The sequence below is a fragment of the Ictalurus furcatus genome, chromosome 11 (genome assembly GCF_023375685.1).
Source record: "Ictalurus furcatus strain D&B chromosome 11, Billie_1.0, whole genome shotgun sequence".
Taxonomy (NCBI): domain Eukaryota; kingdom Metazoa; phylum Chordata; class Actinopteri; order Siluriformes; family Ictaluridae; genus Ictalurus; species Ictalurus furcatus.
Window position 1 is genome coordinate 10472099 of NC_071265.1, and position 9940 is coordinate 10482038.

General features: G+C 37.0%; 2 protein-coding genes across 2 annotated transcripts; one reads left to right on the top strand and one right to left on the bottom strand.

Annotated features, from left to right (window-relative positions):
- Positions 1 to 1422: 1422 nt before the first annotated feature.
- On the bottom strand, positions 1423 to 5194 carry ndufb5 (NADH:ubiquinone oxidoreductase subunit B5). Its single transcript, XM_053636469.1, has 6 exons — positions 4996 to 5194; positions 3369 to 3454; positions 2831 to 2897; positions 2698 to 2759; positions 2461 to 2567; positions 1423 to 1686 (listed from the first exon to the last, which is right to left on the bottom strand). The coding sequence occupies exons 1-6, from the start codon at positions 5177 to 5179 to the stop codon at positions 1566 to 1568; spliced, it is 627 nt and encodes a 208-aa protein (XP_053492444.1). The 5' UTR covers positions 5180 to 5194; the 3' UTR covers positions 1423 to 1565.
- A 372-nt stretch (positions 5195 to 5566) lies between these two features.
- On the top strand, positions 5567 to 9923 carry mrpl47 (mitochondrial ribosomal protein L47). The gene is made up of 7 exons (XM_053636468.1): positions 5567 to 5945; positions 6082 to 6212; positions 6457 to 6517; positions 7739 to 7835; positions 9048 to 9178; positions 9276 to 9371; positions 9459 to 9923. The coding sequence occupies exons 1-7, from the start codon at positions 5815 to 5817 to the stop codon at positions 9565 to 9567; spliced, it is 756 nt and encodes a 251-aa protein (XP_053492443.1). The 5' UTR covers positions 5567 to 5814; the 3' UTR covers positions 9568 to 9923.
- The last annotated feature ends 17 nt before the right edge of the window (positions 9924 to 9940 follow it).

The following is a 9940-nucleotide window of genomic DNA, read 5'->3' on the forward strand; positions in this document are numbered from 1 at the left end:
ACGGAAGAAGTAAGACAATGAATTTTAGATACACTCACAAAGTACTTTTTGTTTTTTAATCAAAATGTCTTTTAGATACTGACCGTTTTATCTTGTAAAAGATAATGTTAAGATAAATTAATGCGGCTCTACAAAAAGATTAATCCTAAGAATTTGTTAGATTTGTTGTGCTTTTATACCTACTCCTCAAAATGTAGGTAAAAATTTGTATTTTGATTAAGTGCCAAGAATGTACAGGCACTGTAACCTTGTTTACAATGGTTTGCAAAAATATTCACCCCCTTAAACTTTTCCTCACTTATTTGTAACGTTAAAACCTGGAGCTAATACTTACCCATGTTGGATTATGTGTCATTAATCTACATGAAATAGCCCATAAAATTTAATTGGGAGGGAAAAAACCATGTTCTTTTCACAGTTATTGACAAATGAAAACCATAACAGTTGCATAAATATTCACCCCATCACTATGAAACCAAATTACTTCTGAGGAAATCAGTTGGCATCACAAGTCACCTGATTAGCTGAATAGAGTTCAGCTGTGTGCAATTAAAGTGTCACGTGATCCCAATTTAAATACACCTGTTTGTGGAAGACCCCAGGGTTTGTTAGAGAGCAACTTTAAACAAACAGTGTCATGAAGACCAAGGAGCTATCAAAACAAGTCCAGGATAAATGGTTTGGCTATAAAAAAATATCCCAAACTTTGAACATCTCACAGAGCACCATTAAATCCATTATTTAAAAAATGGGAAAACTCTGCCTAGAGGAGGTTATCTACAAAAAGTCCATCCATCCATTTTCTGTACCGCTTATTCTACGCAGGATCACGGGGGAACCTGGAGCCTATCTCAGAGGAACTTGGGGCACAAGGTGGGGGACACCCTGGATGGGGTGCCAACCCATCAGAGGGCACGATTGCACACGCACACTCCGAAAAATTTGGAAATGCCAATCAGCCTACAATTCATGTCTTTGGACTGGGGTAGGAAACCGGAATACACAGAGGAAACCCGCAGGGCATGGGGAGAACATGCAAACTTCACGCACACAGGGTGGAGGCAGGATTCAAATCCCCAACCCTGGAAGTGCGAGGCAAACGTGTTAACCACTAAGCTTTTTTTCCTGGTCAGATTGGCTGTGGATCACGAGCCTGGGCAAACAGCCGGGATTACACCCTGAAAAGAATGCCACTCCATCACATCTGCACACTCATGCACTGTTAAAACACAGGGAGAACATGCAAACTCTGCACAAAGGGCAGAGATGGTATTCAAACCTCCACCACTGAGGGTGCAAGGCAAATATGCTAGACTCTAAGCCAAAGTGCTAAGCCAATGGATTTTAGATTATGGAAATTATTAATAGAAATTTTAATTTTAAAATAATAATGATAATTTAAAAAATGAATGAAAACTAGAATTTGGCTTCTACAATTTATTGGTGCCAGTGGCAAAAGAACACAAATATATTTGCACAAATATCAGTATCCATTATACATTGTATAATGACAATAATTCGGGCAGGTTCGAGGTGATGGGCATCAGATCCCAGTCCGCCCAGGCTTAATTATCAGGTGTTGCTTTGGGGCTCTGGTCGATTAGGTTCTTATCAAGTGTGTCAATATAAAACCAGGGTCCATCTCCTTTTGCCCTCATGTGCTTCCGAACCTCAAGTTGTTTTTGTCTATGAAGAAATAAATCAAGTCATGTTATTTATTACAAAAATAAGCCGAAACTAATGAAATACAAGCAATAACACCTTTCAGTTTTAAAGGTGTTACTGTAATGTTAACTGAATTTCAAAGAAACCTTAAAAAAAAAATCAGTTCACAATATTGCCTTTCAGTATTGATCTCAAGGTTCTTGATTATAGACTTCACTTTACATTTTTACAGCCTAAAATAATTCCCAGGTGAAACAGAGCTGAACAGAGGAATCCTTAAGATGGTGATGTCAAGTTTAAAATTTTTTTTAAATTGTATACCAATGTTTTGGCACTCATTACTCTACATGTATTGCCGCAAAAACAAACTTAAACAGGACATATTTTTGTACCTTTCAGTGCCCCATTACACGCATGTTAAATTTAACAGGACAAATTACTAAGTTCATATAAAATTACAAAAAGATTGATCTTAAAATTGGCCTTTTAAGTCAATTCATTTTAGTTCAGTTTGGCCAAACAACTTTAATAAAAGAAGATTGATAAATGAGGCCCATTGTTAACGTAATTGCATGATTGCCCTTGACTACGTTTACATGCACATCAATTCTCCTATATCAATTGGAATTTGGCAATATTCTAATTAGCATTGAGTCATGTAAATCCGCCCCCAATCCAACTGCCTGATTGCCTCCACCACATCATGTATGGACTGACAATTAGTTCTTTGTCCATATGCAGAAGAAAGGTGTATAATATGGAAAATCAGGTGAGTCCTGACCATTAATAGCTTACCTCAATTCAGCCTTCTCAGCCTCAATCTGGATAAGTGCCATCATTTTCTCATAATCCTTCACTGGGCTGTCGTAAATGTTCCGGGCAATCCATCGAGTAATGGGATGCTTGGATACAATAAAACACAGAGATCCATAAACATAAAGTGTATACAATTTGCATACATTTAATATCTAGACAGATCTGTAAAGTCAAGAAAAACACAACCTGACCACCATATAGTTATAAAATCTGTACCTTGTAGTACTCCCAATGCTCTGGCTCATAGCCCTCAGGGACTTCAGCCAATTCAGCCTCACCTACGACATACTGACCATGTTATATCGTAAATAAACCATCAATTATGCCATATAATGGGAATGTAACTTACCAATGAAAACATTCACAAACGTTATAAACGCTGCAACGGGAATCCCAGTGAGCAGGATGTAATATTGCTGATGCAGAGAGAAGAGAAGAACTGTGAGAAGAGCTGGACTCAACATGACACACTACCCTACCATCTTATATACTTATCGTTCACTTATTCTCCTAATCAGTTCTTCAACAAACGTTCTTCTTAATTGTGGCTGTCATGGGGAAAAACAAAGTACACCCTCCTTCAATTCTATGTTTTTATTTATCAGGGCCTAAATAACAATTGTGTAGTCCTCACCAACTTCTATAAACTAACAAATAACCTTAGGTGACAAAATTTTTTTTTTTTAAATAAAAATAAAAAAAGACAACAGATTTCAATATATGCTCTTTGGTTGTTTTTTTTTCACCAAAAAGTAAACTAACATTCAGAAACCAGATGGGAAAAAATAAGTATGCCCTATAATTCGGTAACATCAGAACCACCATTAGCAACAATATATTTTTCCCCCATGAACAAGTTTGTCTAATGACTCCTTTTAAAGACTTACCAGTAACTTGAGAAATCTTCTGTCATAAAAGTCAGTGGGCTTGATGACAAACATTCTCTTCCCATGACTTCCATGACGGACAGCAACTGTTAAAAAAACATAGTATAGTACGTTACAGAGCCTCCTGTCTTCTACACTGGTCCCAGATTGAGAATTATATGAAACATGTATAAAATTATAGGAAATGGCACAAAAAATAGTGATAGAACATGCTATGAAGCATGTCTCAATACAGTTAGTGTTCTTATCGATATCTTAACCCAAGTAAATGCAACTCTGTTCATACTTTGTTGTTAAATGTGCACTAACATGCAGTTGATTGCCATCCTGTAAGTGGCAGACATGTGACCCGCTCTGCATCGCTAACAATTTAACACATTGCAGACGAGCTGAAAGGCTGAAGCTAACATATGAGCTAGTTGTCAGAAAACAGCCAATCATGCCATGGACATGACAATGGACAACTGAACCTGTGATCCTGTTCCAAATGTTCAATCGTTTTTGCTATACATCATCACCGATAAATTCTCAAATCTGATTGGTCAGGTGATTCATTTCCTATAGCATCGGCTCTGACAATAGTGCCATCTGCAAAGAAAGTAGTCGTTCCAATGTGTTATCTTTTCTATAGTAACAACTCGTGGTCATTAATATGGTGAAACTTTGTATAAGGATATGTTAATTCAAAATTTATGTCAGAGCTGTCAGCAAGTTTTAACAGTCAGTAAGTTTTCTGCCATGGGAGAGTCTTCAGGGAAGGAATTTGTTCTTTCAGATTTTTTTCTGTAACATGTCAAGCTATGTATGTATGTATGTTTATTTTCCCCTTTTCTTATTACCTTCAAGAAAAAGGGGGAAAAAAGGAAGAGAGGCCGGTGAGCGAACAACTGTTTAGAGCCGCGACAACACAAGTGATAACAGAAACTAACTTATCTTGTGGCTATTCCACAGCAATAAATGCCCATGCCTATACACATTAATAAATAAAAAATGAGCAATAATAGTTGACAACTTGCTGTGGTACAAAGAAATAAAACACTTTGGCATATGCTGTTATTGGAAAACAATTAACTTCAGTGTGATAATCATATAACCCTGTCATTGACTAATTTTATTTGAGCACACTCCACCATGTTATATTACTTAATTATATGTGCAGTAAAAAATGTATCGTTTTGAAATAAAGCAGGTTGTGTTGCATTTTGACTGGTGTATGAAAATTCATATAATATGGTGAATAAGTTAATAGCCAGGTGTGATAATTGAACAATATATAAAACAATATAAAAAAGTGGGGCACACAAACCTGACAGAGGTAAATATTATATGTTTGTTTTTTTGTTTTTTTAAAGCCTCAGGAAACAAGCTTTTACTAGAAAAGCACTGTAGTAATCGTTTGGAGTTACGATCACACTGAATGTAAATACCCTCGATATAATGAAAACGCCTTAATTTAACACCCTGTGTTGTGATGTCCTGTAGGAATCAGGTATCCATTTAGAATACAGCCTGCCTTCTTAGCTTACTAGCTTCAGTAGCTCGAACATCGCGAGGACAAGGTCACTGCTAATAATAAAGCGTCTGTAGGAATATTTGATAGACTTCCACAAACACATGCATGTTTTACCTTTCTCTGAGCGCACTACTGCCCTGGAAAGTAGATCTGACGACTGATTTACACGTTTTAAGGGGTTTAACCTGGCGGCAAACGATGCCGCAGCCCGCAGGACGCTCAGTGCCGCCATGATTGTTTTGGGCAAAGCTTCACTGAGAACGTCACTGATTGGTTCATCCGTTCGTGGTGACGTCATATGCGCGACGGAAGTTAAGTCTCTAATTGGTTTCAGTCGACATTCGCGTTTAATTCAGATTAATTTATGGTTATTTGTACCCAATACATCGTTGATTTTAAAATTATTTTTAAAATAATATATATATATATATATATATATAACTATTAACCGTTTTTTTAAACAACATTTTATATTTTTTAATTTTCCCCGTGTCCTACTTTAAAAACGTCACATAAGTAAGAACTACACGTCACATAAGAATAGATTCACATATTTACATTTATATTTTCTAAAAAATAAAATATATATTTAATGTGGTCTAAATATATACTAGCACCGCACAGATAAGTTCATTTGTAAAAGGTAAAAACCTGGAATAGTGAATACTGTGTGGTCAAAACCGGTGCTGCCAAATTGTGCTTAATCCCTTAATTCTTATACGTACTATTGTGCTTAGGCCTGAAACTGAGGTTAGCAATGTTTATTATTATTAGTAGTAGTAGTAGTAGTAATAGTAGAATAAAAAAGATCGGCTCCCGCTGGTACTGAAATAACGTTTCTAATAGCGTAAGGAATTAAATTAGCAGTATACCCGCTAAAAATTCTGTGAAATTATCTGGCAACCCTGCTCAACGTTGACATTGCTTTTCAAGATGGCCGCGGCCACTGCATGCCGCCTTGCCGCAGTTTGCAGACAATTTCAAAGCGTTGTTAAAATATCTTTCCCAAACAAAGCACAATATTCATCGCATACTTTGGTTAACTATCATTCCTGCTTACAAAGGTAAAAAAAATTGTTACATTATTTAACTGCAAGCCTTGTTTTGTTAGCACTAACCTTTGTTAGCAAGGCAGGATGTATCATTAAGTGTCATTAATAAACGGCCTTATGAGCTTATTAACTGTCTTATCCACTACAGGCAAAATTACAATCTTTTTCGATTCAGCCGTCCTGAACATGCTCGTCTTCTACACACATCCGCTAGCAGATGGGGCCTTGAGGAATTCTTTGACCTGCCTGAAAACTGGGGAGAGACTACAGTTAAATCAGGTCCCATTGAATCTCCATCACGTTTACAAAACTGCTCAAAACCTGTTTTTACCTTGACTTATTTTCATTCTGTTTTACCTATCAGTTTACTCTGCCTATGTTTCTAGATTGTATTCTGGTATTATTGCTCTTGTTTGTCATGTTTACTAGAGCATTTTAAACTTGTTATTGTATGAAAGCTGATTATTCTTAATCATCCACCATGACTTTTGTTGTTTGTTCTCTTTTGTTTGAATCCTCATAGGTTCTCCATGGACAGTCAAACAGCTTAGAGCAAAGAGTAACGAAGACTTGCACAAGCTGTGGTAATGTTTACATTTTACTTCACTCTGATTTCTAATAATCAGTCAGTGTAGTCATTTTTTAAACCTGGGAGATAAAACCAAATTTGAGTGTCACTTACAGTGGAATTCTGCAAAAGTGATGCAGATCACATAACCAACAGGAACAAGCACAAAGATCTAGAATTTAATAGAACAACAAGAGCTAATAGGTTTATTAAAAAAAAATTGCTGTAACTGCTTTCAATCAGACCATTTACAAATTAAAAAGAGCAATACCTTTTCGAATATTACCATGAAATTTAATATGAATAAATCTTAGATGTTAATGCTAAAATAAGGTTTTTTTTTTATTTTTTGCTACTAATCCCCCCCCACCCCCCCAGCTACCAGAATATATTTTGTTACCTGCTCAAAATGGGGATTGGGCTAGCAGCACTGCTCACTGCTGTTAGCTATGCATAGTTCTCAACATGTAACATGATAGCACCGTACACTGACAAATTTCGAAAGCAAACACCTGTCTGGTTTAATGGCAATATGTGTGTCCTGGGGGCATTAGCACGTTTTCTTCGCACCTCCGAGGCTTGGGGTTCAATTCCCGCCTCTGCCCTGTGCGCATGGAGCTTGCATGTTCTCCCCTTGCTTCGGGGGTTTCCTACAGGTACTCCGGTTTCCTCCCCCAGTCCAAAGACATGGGTTGTAGGCTGACTGGCATCTCTAAATTGTCTGTAGTGTGTGAATGTGTGATTGTGCTCTGTGATGGGTTGGCATCCCAAGGTTTAGGGTGTTTCCTGGGATAGGCTCCAGGCTCCCTGCGACCCTGTGTAGGATAAGCGGTGTGGAAAATGGATGTATGTTGGTGTCCTCACAAGCAACGTTGACTTGTTTTCATTCTCAGCCTGCATTTGCACACGTCAAATTCTGGCATCAGTATTTACACTTTAAGTGCTGATTGTGGTTCTGAATAACACTAAGCATTATACACAGATTTTGGCTACAACAGCATCTGAATATTAAGGAATGCGACATTGGCACTGACCCTGAACTTTGGGTTAATTGTAATCACTGATTGTGTGTGTATGCATGCATTAATATACCATCTAAAGTCTGATAAATTGTGCAGTACAGCACTGCAGATGGGTTTTAACTTAACAGAATACATTTTTTTAATCAGAAAAGATAAACCATGTGTTCATGCTGATCATTTATTAATCCTGTGATCATATTTGTTTTATGTTGCAGGTATGTTCTTCTAAAGGAAAATAATATGTTGCATACTATAGAACAAGAAGCGAAACGGCAGTGTGTCCCAATGCCTAGTCCAGAACGCATTAAGAAGGTGAGCAGATATTTTAAAGCTCTGATCAGTAAGGTTGTCACAGTATACCATCAATGTGGCATTGTTTTAGGTTATCAATATTTTTAGACCTTTTAAATGGCAATATACTTGAAGTGCATTAACATTATTATTATTGCTTGTGATGGCTCTCCTATAAAGTGCAGCTATATTCTGTAGAAAAACCACAGTGCTTTAACATTAAAATAAAGCCCCTTAATTCAAAGTCACTGATGGCTCCAGTAAGATAGGATGTGTGTAGGCATCCTGGACACATATTCAGAGGTTCTCAAATATTTTGCAGCCGGAGTCCTCTTTAACTGCAAAATAAATGACACAGATTCTCTCAACAAAATTTCTAATTAACATAATCCGGCTATTATATATTAGACCCATTATTTAAATGTGCAAAGTAATATTTTGGGTATTAATTAGAGCCATGGGGTGTTTTATTCCTGAACTATACTCTCTCAGACCTGCAAATTAAACACACTAAATTCCAGTAACCAGTCAAACAGGCTAATACCTATAAGAACTCCATAATAAAGCTATCAAATTCTAATTTTATTGGACACACAACCATGCATAGTACAGTAGTGAAATGCTTTTTACTACTGACCGTGACATAAAAATAGAATTACATAAAGCAGAATTTTACAAGGAAAAAAATAATATACAAAATAACAATCAAGCAGAGTGATATTCAGAGTGAGTTTGCAATTGTTCAAAATTACTGTAGATTTGGGCCAAGATGCATCATGTGACATCACAACACACATTCAGTCAAAGCCCTCCTCAATTCACATGCATCAAATGTGAGTACAACTAAAAGGTCACATTTACCAGCAAGTATCACTGCGAAAGACCCTGCAAAACAAAGTTGTGCAATTGCAATTTCACCAATTCAAGTACTTTTCCACACAAGAAAACATGAAAAACTCTGGTTGCATCACAAATTTGGAGAAAAAAGCCACAGCAAAATCAAACATATTTTGCCACAACAATCACAAAAAAAACTACACGAAATACTGTACGGACTGAAGGATATAAAAGATAGATGACAGCAACAGTATGGACTAAATTTTATATAATCTCTATGATAATAGTGGGTTGTGATTTCCACTACTGTAACAAATCACAAACCCACCAGGGTGTCCCAAACCTTTCTTTGAGAACCACTGATTTAGAAAATAACCCAAGGTGTTGGTTCATCAGGTGGAAAGATCTATGCGGAGGCTTGACGTTGTTGTGAGAGAGCGAGAAGACTCTCTCCGTTTACTACAGACAGGACAAGAAAAGGGCAGACCTGGAGAATGGAGGAGAAACGTTTTTGGCAAAACGTTCTGGTAAGCAGTTACATTTTATCCTGTTATAACTGACGATATGCCAACGTGTGGAAATAGAATTTGAGTGTAACGTGACAGTTTTATCTTTATGAAATAGGTACCGTTTTAGAGAACATCCTATCCCCTGGTACATGAACAGGCTCTACAAGAGGAAACGTTTCTATACACCATCATTTGTCGCCCCATACACACGGTGAGGCCGAAATCCTGGATTTAAAACTTGCTGACTAGCAAAATATTTCCGCCTGGAGTAAATGTGATTTTATTTTTCTAATTTCAGGCTAAGTCTTGAGAAACACCTGAGGAGTAAAGCAAGGAGAGAAAGGAAAGAGAAACAAAATCAGAAGAAACTGACTGAGGTTTTCCCTAAAAAGACTGCACAAGCATGAGCTGGCCAAGACTAAAAGTCAATTTTTGCTAAATATGTGAACCCATTTCTTCATGTGTGGATTGATCCCTGGCTTTTTATAGTGGTGTTACATTATTAATGCAGATACAAAGTCTTACTGCAGGTTGCAGCACAGTATTTCAGTCAGGACTTGGTCTGAGTAAAGCATTGAGGATGGATTGCATATGTAGAAGATGTCTGTGTACTGAGTGCTACATGAAAACTGAAATACATCTGAGTAATTCTCACTTATTTAACTGGATGTTTTTGGACTTGATGGCTTCTGCTCTTTGCTTCAGATTGATAGACAAACTAAATATCAATTTCAAATGCATAATGAGCCGTGATACAAAGAAACTTAAACACACAAAGTG